The sequence below is a fragment of the Carassius gibelio genome, chromosome A11 (assembly GCF_023724105.1).
Source record: "Carassius gibelio isolate Cgi1373 ecotype wild population from Czech Republic chromosome A11, carGib1.2-hapl.c, whole genome shotgun sequence".
In the NCBI taxonomy this organism is placed as follows: Eukaryota; Metazoa; Chordata; class Actinopteri; order Cypriniformes; family Cyprinidae; genus Carassius; species Carassius gibelio.
This window is the reverse complement of record NC_068381.1, coordinates 5,283,647-5,302,172: the sequence shown is the minus strand read 5'-3', so window position 1 is coordinate 5,302,172 and position 18,526 is coordinate 5,283,647. Positions and strand designations below refer to the sequence as shown.

The window sequence follows — 18,526 nt, the reverse complement described above, 5'->3', positions numbered from 1 at the left end:
CTGATGACTTTATAAATCATAAAAGCACATATATTTTTCTAAGAGTATAGCTAGCATTTTTAGTTTTGCTAATAGCTTAAACTTTACCTGAAGGTTCCTGCTCTGACTCTAAAGCTTAATTGTCCACCCCCTTTTTTTTTTTTTTTTACTTTTTAATTTTTTTATTTTATCTATTGTAAGTCGCTTCGAATGAAAGCATCTGTCTGCCAAATGATTATGTAAATATTAGGGTGGAACGGTTCAACCTTTTCAATGTTCGGTTTGTTTCACGGTTGTAGAGTCACGGTTTCGGTACCGTTGTATGTGCTATGTTTATGGAAAAACTATACTTTAAAAAAAAATATCTATATTAAAATATTAAGAATATTCTAACTAAAAGCAACAGCACAAATAAATACAACAGAGTCAAGATACAAATAAAATAAACTGACTTTAAGGTTTATTTTAGGTAGGTTTTGCATTAGATTTTAAGTACAGAATTTAAATAAAGTAATCAAATGTAAAACAGCATTGCATTTTGGACTATAAATTATATGCAAAATGTCTCAGTTCACATAACTTTAATCTCCGATCTCTGTGTGCAAGTGTTTTGTTTGCATTTATGTCATTGCAGCAGCAGCACATTAAACTTTAATTGTAATTAAACTGACTGGAACTACCTGTGAATCAAAGTTTTTAATGCACATCTTTTAGCAGATTAGAATCAGATATTCAGACAAACCATGGTATAAATAGATTTGTTACAGTAACCGTTCAACAAACCAAGCAACTAATGGTAGTGTTAAGGAAAAAAAAGAGCATACTTTTTGTGTTTGTGTCAATTTGCTGAAGTAAACTGTTCAGAACTTGAAGAGCAGTCTCTAGATTAAGATGAAGGTCCTTCCCAAACTGCATCTTCACTTCATGCAGCAGCTACCAAAAAAAAAAGAAAAAAAAAAATAGAAAGAAAAATTCATTAAAACATTTTTGACAGTTTTTATTCATACAAAAAAAAAAAAAAAAACATTGAAAATGCAGTGGAAATACTAAACTCAAAAGAAACAACACTAAAAACAAATACTCACAAGTTGTGGAAACCGAAGAAATGGGAACATGTGCATGACCTCTCATGTTGATTTTGTCATTAAATAAACTCTTTTAAAAAAAAGCGCGCATCTCATTAGATTTTTGATATGTTGGTGTAGTCAGGTTGTCTTTTACATAGTTCAGCATTTATCACACTAATTTTCTCCTGAAAACCAACCCATTCTCACTCCCAAGGCGTCAAAAACCGAAGCATGGTCAAGCGCCCCTAGTGTCACTTTTATGACGCCAAATGTGCCTCTCGGCGTCGAATATCGAAGCACTACGACCTTCATTGCTTTCAGTGGGAAACTTTTGGCATCAGAATTCAACACGAGGACATGAGATGTTTATCGCAGTGAAATCACGTTCAAGAAGTCTCATTCAGCACACATCGCGATACTTGCTATCAGTGACAGTTCCACAGTTTGGGTGAGTAGTCGCAGAGAGGCACATTTGGCGTCATAAAAGTGACGCTAGGGGCGCTTGACCATGCTTCGGTTTTTGACGCCTTTGGAGTGAGAATGGGTTGTGATTACCCAAGTCATCAGGCGAGTCAGGGAAACCAAATGCTCCCTCCTTGTAGTAGCAATCGTGGAAAATCATTTTCTCAAGGTGGGTCACTCAATGGGCAGGAACGACTTGGTTGTTAAATTTCTGAAGGGGGTGAGGAGACTGAATCCTCCATTGCCCTCAGACAGTGCCATGTTGGGAATTATCCATGGTCCTGAGGGCCCTGAAAAGGCCCCCATTTGAGTCACTCAGTTCAGTTGACTTGCAGCCCTTATAATTTATTCTCCTTGCTTTGGTGTTGGGATAAGGAAACAAGCATAATGTCACTTGCAGCACTACAAGCTGTGCGAATCGATGACTGTCACTTCAGTTGAAGGATCAGATAAATGCCGCTACGGGCCAACTTATATAGCGGTCTGCCCCACCCCTTCTCGCGGGTCAAACCTCCATTGGTTTGTGCAGCTACACAAACATGAACAAATCAGGCTTCAGCAGACTGAAAAAAAAAGAGTTTTTCCCATACACATATAGCTTGTTCCCTTAGTTGAGGGAACCGAGGTTACGTCAAGTAACCAAAAGTTTTTTCTTGTAAAAACCTGGCAACCCAGTCTTCCTTTACGGAAATTAACCGTGGATTAACCACAAATAAAACCAAAAAACCATGGTTAGGTAAACCATGGTAACCACAAATTTACCATGATTTTGCTACACTAACCATAGTTTAACTATGGTATTTGTAGTAAAATCTGAGGATATGTTAGTAACCAGAGAGTTTCTCTTTCTTTGTGCGACTATTTATAACTCCAGGCTGGTGTTGCACAAATAATGCATAATAAAAGACTTCCTTTATTATATTCATTCAGTTTGTGCAGTTGCACCAGTTTTTATTATTATTTTTTTAAAAGCTTACCTATACATTAATGTCACCTTTTGAACATACAGTATGTCCACAGAAGCAGCTGCCATCTTTCCTCTATCTTACACATTTATTTATTTGAATCTGTTTCGATCAATTATTATTATTATTTTAAAGTTTTCTACTTATTAAATAACATTACATTTCATTTGTTATGCAATTTGTTGTATTTATTTTGTATTCCCTTGTTTTACATGTTTGTATGGTCTACTACCATATAAGGACATTTTTAAAAGTGGGCACTGGAAAGTGTCTGAGCCCTGCCTTTGATAGCCTACTGTAGCTACTGGCTTCACTAGTTGTTGTTTTTTTTTTTCTTCCCCGACTCTTCACAGATGACCATGGACAAAGTTGCACTGAAACTAACTCTCTTCGGCCTTCTCTTCACCTGTGTCAACTTGGCTGCTGAAAACAAGGTAAAATCAACAGTCAGAAACAAAAAGTACAAATGTACTTTATTTCTCAGTTGTCTTAAATCTTCAGTTAATGGAAAATTGAACTAAACCAAATGAATACTGTCGTCTTAAAACAAAATCTTCCGTCATTTAATTTTATTTTTAAAATCTCTCTGTTAAAATTAAAAAAATATCTGTTTGTTATTAATGGCAAAAGTAGGCTCAAAATACCAAGTAAATAACTGATAATGTTTGAGGAGAAAGTCCACATGTACTATGGGGTTGTTTGTTTTCAAAGGATGCACTGAACAAACTCTGTCGTAAGAGCACATACTGATGGTGATACTTGTTCACTTTAATACAGAAACAAGATATAGATATTTACAGCTTCCACATTAACTCTACGGTCACCAGCCGCTACGCTACTACAGTCATCACAAGTCGTGTGGCAAACCTGTTGAATCAGTCTCAAGAGGTCCATTTTGAGGTCAAGATTCCCAAGGATGCCTTCATCAGCCAGTTTAGAATGCAAGTAAATACACAAACACTATCCAAATCCAAGGAATTTAAATGTTCAAGTGACTGTAAAACTAAACTTTCTCTTTAACTCATACACTATTCTCATGTGAACAGCCAGACTTATCTCATTTAAATTTAACTATTTAAAAAATAAATTGTAGTACATTAATTTTAACTGCCCCCCATTCTGTCTAATAACATCAGTTCCAGATTTTATTTAGCTAATAATAACAATAATTTTCAGGACCATAGAGGGGAAGATATATGATGGAGTTGTGAAGGGAAAAGAAGAAGCTCAGCAGCAATACAATCAAGCAGTATCTCAAGGACAAAGTGCTGGACTGGTCAGGTACTTTGTATTATAAAAAGATTATTCCCATAGCTCAAAGAGTAGTGCATGGTGCTAGCAACCCAAAAGTCATGGGTTTCCATTAACTAACATTTTACTACTATAAATACAGTGATAAAAGTGTCTGGCAAATGCTATTAGTTTTGTAGATAACTGTTATTGTTAAGATATTTGTTTCTTTAGTATTAACTAAGAGTTCAATAAAAAGATTTTTATTTCAGTATTATTTAATTTTAATGCTCTCTATTTCTTTAGTGCTGTTGGAAGGACTTTAGAGGACTTTAAAACTTCAGTGACGGTGGCTGCTTTTAGTAAAGTGACCTTTGAGTTGACCTACGAGGAACTGTTAAAGCGCCGCCTCGGTAAATATGAGCTACTCATCAACGCACAACCGATGCAGCCGGTGGCTGACTTCAAGGTATGAAAACAAAATCAAGATTTATAGATGATCATCATAATGGAAATAGATAAAGAAATAAAAAATAAATGACTTTTATTTTGGTTAGATAGACGTACACATCCATGAGAATACAGGAATTTCATTCTTGGAGGTCAAAGGTGGTCTGAACACTAAGGATTTGTCCAATGCTGTCACAACCATCAGAGCAGATAAAGATGTGAGTGATAAAAATGGAAATTGATGACAGAAAACAAGCAACTTCTTGCTTGAATATGTGAATATTTTGGAGTGAAATCATTTCTTCTGTTTTGCAAACTTAGTCATGGGTGAAGTTCTACCCCACTCGTGACCAGCAGAAAAAGTGTGATGACTGTAGTAAAAATGGTCTGAATGGCAACCTGATCATTATGTATGATGTTGTGAGACAAAAACAAAGTGGAGATCTGACGGTATGTAGTGCACATTGGTATTTCAATTTAAACTGGCAGAAAGACAAATGTGATGACAACCACAACATGTTTACTGACAGCAGTTTAAAGCAATAAAGTGAAACAACTCATTCATTTTCAGTTAGAGTGTAGGAACTCAGTCCTACATGTCAAATATTCTTTTCTTTTTTCAGTTATCAAATGGCTACTTCGTCCACTACTTTGCACCTACAGATATTCAGCGCATTCCCAAAAATGTGGTGTTTATCATTGATAAAAGTGGCTCTATGTCAGGCAAAAAAATAGAGCAGGTGAATTTCTTTTTAATTTGCTTCTTTGGGTTTTACTGGGTGAATTGTTGAAACTTACAAATAATACAGAAGAAATTCTTCACATATTTATGGTTTTCCTTAGTTTTAGCTGATGAAAGCATTATATTTTAGACTCGTATGGCTATGCTGAAGATTTTGAGTGATCTTGATGAGGATGACCACTTCGGATTGATCACGTTCAGTGGTCACATTGAAACCTGGAAACCTGAACTCCTAAAAGCAACTGAAGGAAACGTGGAAGAAGCGAAGATGTTTGTGAAGAGGATTAATAGTGGAGGATGTAAAGTATCCACCATCTGCTAACTGACCAAAAGCATTCTAGATGAATGAATGCATGTATAAATGAGAAAAATACCCTCAGGAAAAATGATGGCCTTATTGACACCATACAGAAAACATATGATCTCCATAGTTTCAGTGGATTGATTATACCAGTGAAACAATTGAAAACAATCAAGGCTTCCTAGACTTCCACCCTAGGTTTACTAAATTACATTTATTTGTAACATGTATTTTTCCTTTCCTTTTAGCCACAGACATAAATGATGCAGTGCTAAAAGCTGTGGACATGATAAACAATTACCCACAAGAGGGATCGGCATCTATCCTGATCCTTTTGACTGATGGAGACCCCACCACAGGCACATAATAACTGATTCACTCCTGCATGCACTCTTGAAGTTCTGGACAAAATTATTGGCAGTGACATATATTTTCACAAAAAAGTGTGCTGCTTCAGATGTTGTGGTGTGCATTTTTCAGGATGATAAAGTTGATCACCATTCCACAAGGCAAGGGTGATAATGAAGTGATTCAGAGATCAGTACATTCAAATTTTGGATCTGTTGCTAGGCAACTCACCATATCTTAATCCCATAGAGAACCTGTGGTCAGTCCTCAGAAGGTGAATGGATAAGCAGAAGCCCAAAAATTATAATCAGCTCTGAAAATCTGTCAAGAGCAGATTGCCAGCGGTCAAGACTTGGCCCAGAAACTGATATCCAGCATGCCAGAGTGAATCGCAGAGGTTATGAAGAACACTGCATATGGGCTCTTTGCATAACGTGTTGTTAATGTTGTTGCCAATAAAAGCCTTTAAAAAATATTGCTAATCAATGTTTTCCAGTATACCATAGAAACGTGTGAAAAAAAATCTACATATACTGAAGCAAATTCTTTGCAAAACACTAAATTTGTCACTGCCAGTACATTTGGCCATGACTGTATTGTATATGTACATAAAAAATGCATGTATGATCCACTACACTAAAATATTACGGAGTACACTATTAGCAGTAAAACTTTCAATTTTTCTTCATTGCCATGCATAAAATATATATTTTTTTTTTTCTGTAAAAAGGTGAGACTGACCCAGCGAAGATCCTGGAAAATGTGAAAAAGGCGATTAGTGGAAAATTCCCTTTGTACAGTTTGGGATTTGGGTTTGACGTCAACTTTGAGTTCCTGAAGAAGTTGTCGTTGGAAAATAATGGTGTTGGTCGCAGGATCTATGAGGATTCTGATGCCGATCTACAGCTGCAGGTCAAATATAATCAAAGAAATCTTATGGGGATAGTGACCTGGGTTTGAGTCAGGCTTAAGTCATTTCTAGTACGCCATGTGCTGTTCCTAGAACTAAACATATACATATGTTAAATTATTATTGTGTACGCCCTTGTATTTGCACAATTTTATTAGGGGTTCTACGAGGAAGTGGCCATCCCACTCTTGACTGATGTCCAACTTAACTACCAAGGGGTGGCCAATTTAACCCAATCCACTTTCAGCCAGTACTACAATGGTTCTGAGATTGTTGTAGCTGGTCAGATCACTGATAACAGTTTGGAAAGCTTCACCACTGAGGTCATTGCATTATCGGTACGATCACAAAAAACCCTTATATATAGTTCATCAAAAGATTCCGTAGTTATTTACACACCCTTATGTCATTCCAACTCGTACGCTCTTATAAGATTTTGTTTAGGTTGTAATTCGTGACATGAATATTCTTAGAAATGATCTTTTTTGTGTTAAAAAAAAAAAGAAAAGAAAAGGAAAAAATATATAATTCAGGTCTGGAATGACTTAATGGTCAGTAAATATTGACAGGAATTTTCCCTTTTTTTCAGAATTTTTCTTTTTGTAGCTTGATCCACTAGGTCTGCAAGGTTTCTGACAATTATATTCTTCTTTTTTATTTTTCAGAAAAGTACTAAGATGGTATATAACAGCAGTGTGCTTACAGGGGACCTCAGTAGTGACAGACCTGAACACGACAACTTCATTAAAAGATTATGGGCCTTTCTTACTGTGAAGCAGCTTTTGGAGAAAATGTAAATACGCATACTTTTAACTGATTATTTTATATGTTGGATTACAGAATTTTCATGTTGATTTTTCTTATGCACCTCAGGGTGCTTCTAAAAGACCTGGAAAAAGAAAACGCAAAGAAAGAAGCCCTTGATCTTTCTTTGGAGTACAAATTTGTCACACCGATTACATCAATGGTGGTCACCAAGCCCCAGAATGAAGAAATGCAGGTTGCCCACAAACCCAAAGAGGGAGAAGAAGAACCAAATAGGCATTCATCAGGAAGTATTAAACCATGTAAGATGAAATAAAGGGAAAGAGCTGATGGATACTTGTACATTTTTTTTATCAGAATAATCTTTACGTCATTATATTTTGCTAATGACTATTATTTCTCCTGTCTAGCAAGAAGACAAAAGGCCATGCGCAAATCCAAAATGTTATCAGGTCCACAACTTTTCATGAAAAAAAAAATAAATAATAATAATAATAAAACATATTTTGTTAAAATTGCACATTTATGTCTTTGCCACACAAATCAATCAGATTTCTTTTGAATATATAAAAAAAGGAAATTAATGGAAAGTAACTCAAAATATGCTTTTATAATTAGCCAAGCTATGGTTTCATTTGTTGGAAAGTAACTTGTGTCTGATGTGATTTTTCCGCACTGCAGGTCATGTGATTCATACTTCCAGAATAAGGGCGCCGAACAGTCCATCCTATTCCTGTACATCACTTTCTTTTCTGTTACTTCAATTCATGTGAATCCCCACAATCTAATTCTTTTTTTCTTTTATCATAGTGTCCAAGGTCATGGTGGGACAAAGAACCTCTCCACAGCGTCCTAAATTGACATGTGTGTGTATTCTAATATGTTAATGAGAATTAATGTTCACTATTAATTGATGTGTGTGTCTGTGTATGTGTGTATGTGTGTTTGTGTGTGTGTGTGTGTGTGTGTATGTGTGTGTGTGTGTGTGTGTGTGTGTGTGTGTTTGTGCACTTGGATGGGACAAACCTTTTCACTTTTGACTCCTTTTTTTTTTTTTTTTTTCTAACAGCAATAGAAAGTCCAACTCTGAAACCTCTGACAACTTCTCCTCCATGTATGTGGATCTTGTGTTTATTCATCAGAAATAGTGCAGTGTCTCGTTTTATCTCACATCATATTTCCCTATTTTCATTCCTTCATTCCCTTTTTGGTCCTTCAGCGAGGAGCGTTAGGATTTTGAAATCTTCTGGTAGTGCTCATCCACTTTGTTATGATGTTCCTCTTGCTCAGAAAGTCATACTCCAACAGAATGTTCTGTCAGGTCAGATTTCCGGTTTCTAGTATATACTCTTTCTAGCATAGTTTGTTTTAATGAATAGTAACATTCCATTGCTTTAATTTGTTAATTTACAGTGATGTTTGTTTATTCTCTTTACTCAGAGTTCTCTATGAATGGGGAACTTGAGTCAGTTGGAGGAGAAGGATTCAGTCAAATTGCTATTCATTACAAAACTAATCACCACCTTCTGCTCAGCACTACTGAAATGATCTACAATGATGGGCAGAAAACTGTTAAGTTTTCATGGGAACAAGACCTCACCCACCATGAGAGAGAAAAGTATTTATTTATTTGTTTGTTTGTTTGTTCACATTTTTTATTTGTTTACATGTAGAGAATTTGTCAAATGAAAAAAAAAAAATTGAATTTGAAAAAAATATAATTTTGTCATTTTGTGATACTGAGGTTTAACTGATAGTTATAGTTCTTAGTGTGAACAGCGCTTATTTCTGTTTCATCAGTGTCACTTTGATTCTACGGAGCAATGAAATGGACGTTACCATGGGAAACATCCGCGTTGTTGTTCTTTTTCATAAAAAAGACGGTGACATTTTTCTGTGGCCTGCCATTTGGCAACAACCAAAAGATGTCAGTTTGATGGGTATTTTAGGTGAGAGGCTCACTAATACGTCACACTATATCAACACAATATTTAATCTCTACTGATATTGAAGATGGTCTGTCAGTGATGATATTGTGGATATAAACCAACATTGAAAAAAAAAAATACAAAGTCTGTTGATTATTTTTAAGGAGAGGCTGATATTTCATATGAGGAGATCCCAGGATCACAAACCCCAACTTTGAAGTTAAAGGACCAAGAAGTGAAGACATCTTGGTAAGTGATCAATGAATGTACAAATTATTATTATTTTTTTACATTTATGAAAGAAGTTTTCTATGCTCACCAAGGCTGCTTTTATGTGACCAAAAATATACAGTAAAAACAATAATATATAAAAAAAAGAAATTGTTAAAATAAACTGTTTTCTATTTTAATATATTTAACATGTCATTTATTCCTGGTATGCATAGCTGGCTTTTCAGAATCATTACTCCAGTCTTCAGTGTCACCGTGATCCTTTGGAAATGTTGATTTGGTGCTTAATTATTCAAATCTTTATTATTCCAAACATTTGACTAGTAGCCTAGTGTTCAGTACATAGCTGAATTTCCATAAAACTGCATCTTGGCATTTTTAAGTAAGTATAAGTATATGTTGTAATTTCAGGGTGATGGTGAAGGACTACAGACTTGCTTCTGCTCCTGTGGTTGGATGTTGGCTCGTACCATTCCAGGCTGTTGTGCAGCGAGAGCTCTCTGACTTCACTGTCACTCAGCTGTAGAATATTTTTACTGTCCATTGTCAACCTGCCCTTTTCAATAATACAGTATAACATATTCTTTAAATGGGAATTGTTGGTCAAATAGCTGTGAAATTGTAATTTTCATCTTTAGCATGCTTTGAATGTGTTCTTCTTTGCCCACATTAAATGCACCTGGGCTTTAGCTGGCAAAATGTCTGATCAAATAGCAATTAAAAATGCATACCAAAATGTTTTCGACTGGTGTCTCTCCAAATATTAATTGTGTATATTCTGGAAAATATGCTTTTTTGTGGTCCTGTCTGATAGTATAAATAAAAGCTTGACAAGTTTCTACAAAATGCATTTACAAATTAGATAATATATTTTCTAGAAAAGCATGCTTTGATATTGACTTATGTGGGGATCAAGAGACTCTGACTGCAAATAAAGGGGAGGTTTCTTCATCCGGTCAATAATAGCCAATAGCATGACGGGACTAGAGTTTAAAGGTAGTGTGCTTTTGGAGGACAGTTGATGTCCTGTGCAGGTCATGATGGATCGAGCAGCCCTCTGGCTGATTCTACTGGCCGTCTTTCTCATCTCAGCTACTTCTGATCCTGTTAAGAAGGTGAGGGTCAAATTTTAGTTCAAGATGAAGAAGACTGAGTCAGAATTCTAAAATACTCTACCAGTATAAAACAACAGATTTAATATTTGTATTTAAGATTAAGACAAGCTAGGTCTTGTCTTAATCTAATTTAAAATATATGCTACTGTTTAAAATTCTGAGGTCAGTAAAATAATTTGTATATGTACTTTTATTAATTAAACTGGTCAAAAGTGAGAATAAATATAATTTGGATGTTACAACATATTATTTCTAGATCAAATGAATGCTTTTCATTTGAACTTTATTCACCAAAGAATCATGAAATATCTCTTATGCTTCCATAAAAATATGAAGCTATGAACTGTTTGCAACATTAATTAATGCACATTGATTCTTGAGCTGAAAACTTAGCTATGCACCACAGGAAAATAATAATAATAATAATAATAATAATATATATAACTGTTTTATTGTATTATTTTTAAAATAAATGCAGCCTTGGTGAGCATACACTTTAAAGAAAAAAAAAAAAATCCATCATAGGAACCCCAAACTTTTAAACAGCATTGTATAATGTATTTTGATTTTACAGTTTGTCATATACAGTAATCTGTCTGTCTTATGTTTTTTCTTTTCTAAAACCACAACACAGTGTACAAAATTAACCATTTGTTCTCAACTGTGTGGTTAAGAACTATTGCTCAATTGTGTACACTGAGATGCAGTCTTCAAAACGTATTTGTCTTTTAGTCCAAAGGCCCTTTTCTCCAACCAATTTCTGAGCAGTAAATATTTGAGCAATTCTAAACAAATAGTTAACATGCGCAAGCCAATAACTTTGACCATACTTTAATTTGAGTTAACTATTCATTTTCTCCACAGAAACAAGATGTGGATATATACAGCTTCTACATTAACTCCACGGTCACCAGTCGCTATGCCACAACAGTCATCACAAGCCGTGTTGCAAACACACTGAATGAATCTCAAGAGATCCAGTTTGAGGTCAAGATTCCCAAGAACGCCTTCATCAGCAAATTCAGAATGTGGGTGAACAAGAGTAATGTTACAGAAGTAGAAATAAAGAGATAAAGAAGCCATTTATAGTTTGTTGCCGTCAGATCAGGTCCATCTGCTGCAGCCAAATTAGATTTTTTGTTGTTGTTGTTTTCAACGTATTAAAGAAAGAGAAGCTAACAGTACAAACATTTTAATACAAACAAAGTGGTGCTACTAATTCTGTATGATGGAAAATTATTTTATGCAATATGTCCGAGATACACAATGTAAGTTAAGAGAATGTCATTGTGTCATTTTCTCAATAGGACCATAGAGGGAAAAACATATGATGGAGTTGTGAAGGGAAAAGAAGAAGCTCAGCAGCAATACAATCAAGCAGTATCTCGGGGACAAAGTGCTGGACTGGTCAAGTACTGGAATTTATTTAAATTGGGTCAATAAAATATGCATTTATAGCATGTTTAGTAAGATGCTGGGATTTTTTTCTCTTTCAGATCTGTTGGAAGGACTTTAGAGGACTTTAAAACTTCAGTGACGGTGGCTGCTTTTAGTAAAGTGACCTTTGAGTTGACCTACGAGGAACTGTTAAAGCGCCGCCTCGGTAAATATGAGCTACTCATCAACGCACAACCGATGCAGCCGGTGGCTGACTTCAAGGTAGAAGAAGATACAAGGAGGATATGGATAATCAATTTATATGGATAGAGAGATAATGTTTCTTTTACTTCCATTAGATGGATGTGCACATCCAAGAGAAACCAGGAATTTCCTTCTTGGAGGTGAAAGGAGATTTGAGCACCGGTGATCTGACCAATGCCATCAAAACCACCAGAGCAGACAAAGACGTAAGAGTTTAAATGAGGGTTAAAACACAGTTTAGATGCGCTAAATATGCTCATACACTTCAACTAAAGATACCAGATGACCAAACTGATCATTTCAGGCATGGGTGACCTTCTACCCCACACAAGATCAACAGACCAAGTGTAAAAGCTGTGGAGAAAATGGGTTGAACGGAGACCTGCTTATAACATACGATGTTGAGAGACGAAGTCCCAAAGGAGAAGTCGTGGTACATTTTCAAAAACATGCTTTAAAAGATTAAAATAATATGATCAAAACAGAAAGAATGAAAGACTGGCCATGTAAAAAGACATTAACGGTATTCTAGAATTATATCCTTCTCTGCTCTGTCAGGTATCAAATGGCTATTTCGTCCACTACTTTGCTCCCTCTGATGTTTCACGTATTTCCAAAAATGTGGTGTTTGTCATTGACCGCAGTGGCTCTATGTCTGGCAGAAAAATGGATCAGGTAAACGTCAAACGTTTCAGTCAAATCAAAAGCTTATAATGAGCTATGAAATGTTTTGACAGTATACATTCTGTGAGAACCTCACAGCATTTTGCATTATTATGGTAAAAGGACAGGGATTTCTGTATTGAAGTTGCTTTCTTTAAATAAGTACAAGAAACTAACAAAACAAAACAAAGCTGTCCATCTATGGTAAATGTGAATATGCAATCATAATGGAGGAAGATGTGTAAATTCCAGATGTGCTGACATTCTTTAGACTCGTTTGGCACTGCTGAGGATTTTGACAGATCTTGATGAGGACGATCACTTTGGATTGATCACATTTGACAGTGAGGTTAGCTTATGGAAGCGTGAACTCCTCAAAGCTACTGAGACAAACCTGGAGAATGCAAAATCTTTTGTGAAGAAAATCAGAGATAGAGGAGGTGAGCTACAGCGCTAATGTTACACAAGGAGTAAGAAGGTTGAACCTCACAGTGACACAACTATGTTTGGTCTTCCTTCAGCCACAGACATAAACGCTGCAGTTCTAGCAGGAGTGGACATGATCAGTCGACATCCACGAGAGGGAACAGCCTCCATCCTGATCCTGCTGACTGATGGAGACCCCACTTCAGGCACAGAAATACTGATACATACAAACGCCCACTGCTAATATTTAGCTGTTTAAAGGAAAAGGGGCATCAGAACTGCCTTAGAAATTAATATTGTCAATCTGCACATCTTTTGTTTTTGCACTTTTTTTCATAGGTAATCTATAGCTTGACACTTTGTGATTGCTACATACAGGTGAAACCAACATAGAGAAGATAATGGCCAATGTTAAAGAAGCCATTGGGACAAAGTTTCCGCTCTATTGTCTTGGTTTTGGATATGATGTCAATTTTGACTTCCTGACAAAGATGTCACTGGAAAATGGTGGAGTTGCTCGCAGGATTTATGAAGATTCGGACGCTGATCTACAGCTGCAGGTGAACTACAGACAATCATCTGTGAATTCATCCTCAGTGCTAAACTTTGTCTGAGTGCATTTAAAGTTTGCTTGATTTTTAGGGCTTCTATGATGAAGTTGCCGTCCCTCTCCTCACTGATATTCAACTTAAATACCCAGGAGGGACAAAACTTACCAAGACCAGCTTTAGCTTGTACTTCAATGGCTCTGAGATTGTGGTGTCAGGACAAATCACAGACAACAGTGTGGAGAGTTTCACCACTGAAGTCATCGCAGTATCAGTAAGATCTTCACCAATCTTCTCTTTAGCAGCATATTATTAGGATCAATGATCGATTTTGAAGAAGCTGAGAATAGCTTTGTTTTTGTAGTGGGTTATGGATCAGAGTGTAACTGACAGCATTCCTGATTAAAATGCTCACTAGTATTTTTATTTCTGAGCAGAAAGACAGTAATGTGACGTATCAGGACACTATAATGACAAAAGACCCCAGTGATGTCCCTCCTGAGGATGAAGATTTCATGCAGAGATTGTGGGCCTACCTTACAGTGAAGCAGCTTCTGGAGAGACAGTAAGTTTATGAGTGATATGACAATCTGCGATTTAAGTTCCACATTGAAAACATCTGTCTGTCTCAGGGTACTTCTTAAAGGACAAGAGAAAGAGGATGAAAAAAAAGAAGCTCTTAAACTCTCCCTGAAATACCAGTTTGTCACTCCCCTCACCTCGATGGTTGTTACCAAGCCACAGGAAGGTGAAGTGGAAGTTGCCGACAAACCCAAAGAAGGAGAAGCGCCGGCCAGACCTCCAGGTGGGACCTGAAAAGTTACACTAACGTTCTAAATGAAAGTGTACAAACCCTGTGCAAGTTTCATTTTAGAAAGCTAAATAAACTGCAGCAATATTCAGAGTTCTAAACAAATGTATTTACCATCCATGTCTTCTAAATATATCTAATAAATAAAAGATGATTAAAGGAAAACATTTAATTTGTGCATCCTACAAGTTAAGGCTCTGACATACACATGGCAAAGTTCTTTAGCATTCTTAGCAAATAGGGCTAAAAAGACATTACAATTATCCAAGCAGTGGTTTACCATTAATAAACGTCTCCATTGCTGGAATAAATATGTAATGATCAATATGTACAATTTGTTCTGCATGCATCTCTTCTTTTCTGCATCCATTACAAAATAATTGAAACAACAAAACACAGTGGTGAGAAAACCACAGTTAAGAAAGCATCTGATCATAGCTATGTTGATAGTTTTTCCTGAGCTCTGCAATTCTGCGCTCCAGTCAAGTCAAATGTATTTCTTAGCACTTTATGCAGTAGATTGATTTAAAACACGCAGTCCATGTCTTTTTCAGTTAGAACAACTTTAATGTCTATTATGAAGCAGCTGTCCAGACCTGAAGAAATGAAATGAAGAAATTAAATTTTTTTTCAGGAATGGAGTTTGGCTGGCCTCTATACGAAGTGAATAACACTTTTCTCTTTGTATTTTAATTAGCAAAGATGCCGCGTCCTCTACCTCATGGTAGGTTTGATGAAACAAACTACTCTATTACTCTATTTACATAAACTATTGCAGAGAATTTAGTAGTGACAGATCTGTTCTTCTGGATTGTGATGCACATCCAAGTGCAACAGCTTATCGAAAAATGTACATTACATTAGTCGTTAATTGGATTTAAGTCCTGCATTCATCACCAGAGAGAAGTCTTTCATTACAAGACTGATTAAAATATTTTGATTAAAAATGACAAGATCATAATTGAAAAAGTGAAACACATAATACACATACACATTTTATTTCATGCTTACTTTAATATACTGCACCTTCCCTGAAGTACTTTATTTTTTTCATTTCCAAGGACAAGGATTCTGGCTGCAACAGGGTCAGGGAGGTCTTCCCGGTCCACCAGGAGATCCAGGAGTATCAGGAGTGTTGCGATATAATAGCTTTCCTTCAATGCACCATGGTATGGCTTTTTTTATTGTCTTTTTTTTTTTCTTGTAAAATCACATGTAAAATGTGAAAATGTGCTGCTTCGTATTTTATTGCTTCCATAGTTCAGCTTCAGATCAAGACTAGCTCTTTTTCTAAATACTGCTTTGAAAAAAATAATAATAAATATATATATATATATATATATATATATATATATATATATATATATATATATATATATATATATATATATATATATATATATATATATACTTATACTTATGTCCAATTATTATGTTAATGTCAATGTACTTTATGAGAAATTAAAGTCTTTCATTGTCTTATTAATTGCTAAACCTTCTTCATTCCCAGCTTCATCTGCAGTAGTAGCTCATGGTATGTATGAAAATGTTCATTTTGTCTCCAAAAACCTTTTATAACAACAACAACAACAACAACAATAATAATAATTCAATTTTAGCTAAAAGAAATCAAATGTTCTTTGATTATCAGTGACAAAGGCTCACATAATGGTGTGGAAATAAATCAAGTCAAGCATTAGGTGTGATTCTGAAATGAAGTATGAAAAATGTGAAAATATATTTTAATCATGGAAATATTATTTTTTAATATATATTTTTAATTTAATTTAAATTTAGCTCTAGTTTTGTGATAATAATTATTAGGACATATTTTATGAATAACTGTTGTGATTTTGAGAGTTATTACCACATTTGGTACAGTTTATTTAGTAAACAATTTAATGTAATTATAATTATATTATAAAAAAATGCATTATTACAGTTTTTTCATAATTTATTGATTTTATTATTACATTATGAGTGCTGTGACTTGAATTACTGCATTAATAGCCTGTCTTTGACTTTTTGATGACTAAACCCCCCTTTTATACAGTAGATCCCCCACCTGACGACATATTGCTCACTGGTATGTATGAAACACTGTAACTTTGGTTCTGCCTTGTGTCAGGTGAACACATACAAAAATGCACATTAAATCTAAATCAATTTTTATTGAATAATTACGATGCTGCATTTTGTTATGTTTAGACTTAGTTCCACCTGTTCATGACTATGTATTCCTGCTGGATGTTGTTGGTCAGTCTAAGCCACTTTGTTTTGAGGTTCCTGTTCCTCACAAACTCAAACTCCTCCAGGATTCAGCTTCAGGTTATTATTACACATTTACTACATGCACTTCCAATTGAATGTCATCTTTTTCTTGCATGAAATGTTTTATATTGTGTGTCCTAGAGTTCTCTATGAACGGAGAATCCATGACTGGACAAAGTGGGTTCCGAATCATTGCCTTTCATTACAAAACAAAGCATCATCTGACAATAAACACAACGTCTATCACATACCACGACGGCCAGAAACATGTTGAGTTTTTGTGGGACCAGGGACCGACCCAACACACTTCAGAAAAGTAAATACTACTCAAACGATATGTGTTTCATTAAATTGATGTACAGTATGTTATAGTCTCTTTGTTAATCTGAGAGCTAGAATTTACTCGTCAGCTTCTCTGTTTCAACAGTGTGTCTCTGATTCTACGGAGCAATGAAATAGTCGTCACCATGGGAAATATCCGTGTCATTATTCTGCTTCACAAGGAAAAAGGGACTATGTTTCTGTGGCCTGCTGTTCAGCAACAGCCAAAAGATGTCACGTTTACAGGCATTTTAGGTAAGAGTATCACAATATCAATCATATGCTGTGTATCAGCACTAAACCTAACTGATAACAAAGATGGTCTGTCAGTGATGATATTGTGGTTATTAATCCAAAACTCACAAAACATTACAATGTCTGTGGGTTATATTTTAAGGAGAGTCTGGTATTTCATATGAGGAGATCCCAGGATCACAAACCCCAACTTTGAAGTTGAAGGACCAAGGAGTGAAGACATCTTGGTAAGTGATCAATGAATGTACACTATCAGTCAAAATGTGGAAAAATGACATAGAAACAAAATGTTTGATTTAATTTAGGAAACACCAAGAGAGATTGTATGAGAAATTATATTCTAAATACAGGTTAATCATATCAAAAAAAAAAAAAAATTATATAGTCTTCAGTGTCACAAGATCTTTCAGAAATCATATGCTAATTCGGTGCTCAATTTTTAAAATCTTAATTATTATAAGCTTTTGACCAGTAGTGTACGTTTAGCTGAACTTCCATAAAACTAAATTTTGGCATATTATTTTATTATATATTTTTAATTAATTGTATGTTGTTATTTCAGGGTGTTGGTGAAGGACTACAGACTTGCTTCTGCTCCTGTGATTGAATGTTGGCTCGTACCATTCCAGGCTGTTGTGCAGCGAGAGCTCTCTGACTTCACTGTCACTCAGCTGTGACCTTACTGGGGTTAAGCTAAAAAATAAAAAATAAATGGTCCATTATCGTGCTGACCTTTTTAATAATATAATGTATTATTGAAATATTAATTGTTTATGCGCTATAAACCTGTCATCTATTGGAAAATAGTTATTTCCAGTCTATGTACCACATCTTTTACAAGCTTTGATAGTCATGTACAATAATTTCACATCAAATAGTCAACCCAAATATTAATTTAAAGTGATTTCCATCTTTATATAATGTTCTGTTTTAAAGTGCAAGATTAACTCACCACTTGTTGCACTATAAAATAGCAATTAAAATTTCATGTTCATATTATTCCTGGAAAATATGTATTTTTGTGGCCCTGTCTTGATAATATAAATAAAAGCACAACACCAAGCTTCTACAGAATGTTTTTACAAATTATATCGGTA

General features: G+C 35.2%; 2 protein-coding genes across 3 annotated transcripts; both read left to right on the top strand.

Moving 5' to 3' along the window:
* Positions 1–2,750: 2,750 nt before the first annotated feature.
* Positions 2,751–10,114, top strand: LOC128022111 (inter-alpha-trypsin inhibitor heavy chain H3). Of its 2 annotated transcripts, none has more exons than XM_052609369.1 (22): positions 2,751–2,907; positions 3,251–3,414; positions 3,650–3,754; positions 4,010–4,172; positions 4,261–4,371; positions 4,475–4,603; positions 4,777–4,893; positions 5,026–5,194; positions 5,445–5,555; positions 6,275–6,456; positions 6,613–6,792; positions 7,120–7,247; positions 7,328–7,521; positions 7,630–7,671; positions 7,901–7,954; positions 8,030–8,083; positions 8,289–8,333; positions 8,439–8,540; positions 8,660–8,837; positions 9,020–9,168; positions 9,312–9,396; positions 9,790–10,114. In XM_052609369.1, exons 1-22 carry the CDS (start codon positions 2,827–2,829, stop codon positions 9,902–9,904), a joined length of 2,658 nt encoding a protein of 885 aa, XP_052465329.1. In that variant the 5' UTR covers positions 2,751–2,826; the 3' UTR covers positions 9,905–10,114. The 2 variants fall into 2 exon arrangements, with proteins under 2 accessions (XP_052465329.1, XP_052465330.1); XM_052609370.1 differs by having other exon boundaries at positions 3,251–3,418.
* Positions 10,115–10,337: 223 nt separating this feature from the next.
* On the top strand, positions 10,338–18,492 carry LOC128022115 (inter-alpha-trypsin inhibitor heavy chain H3). The gene is made up of 22 exons (XM_052609374.1): positions 10,338–10,493; positions 11,358–11,521; positions 11,801–11,905; positions 11,990–12,152; positions 12,230–12,340; positions 12,439–12,567; positions 12,693–12,809; positions 13,069–13,237; positions 13,319–13,423; positions 13,596–13,783; positions 13,866–14,045; positions 14,209–14,336; positions 14,404–14,576; positions 15,280–15,306; positions 15,644–15,751; positions 16,093–16,116; positions 16,636–16,668; positions 16,791–16,910; positions 16,995–17,169; positions 17,281–17,429; positions 17,572–17,656; positions 17,992–18,492. The coding sequence occupies exons 1-22, from the start codon at positions 10,416–10,418 to the stop codon at positions 18,104–18,106; spliced, it is 2,646 nt and encodes an 881-aa protein (XP_052465334.1). The 5' UTR covers positions 10,338–10,415; the 3' UTR covers positions 18,107–18,492.
* Positions 18,493–18,526: the final 34 nt, after the last annotated feature.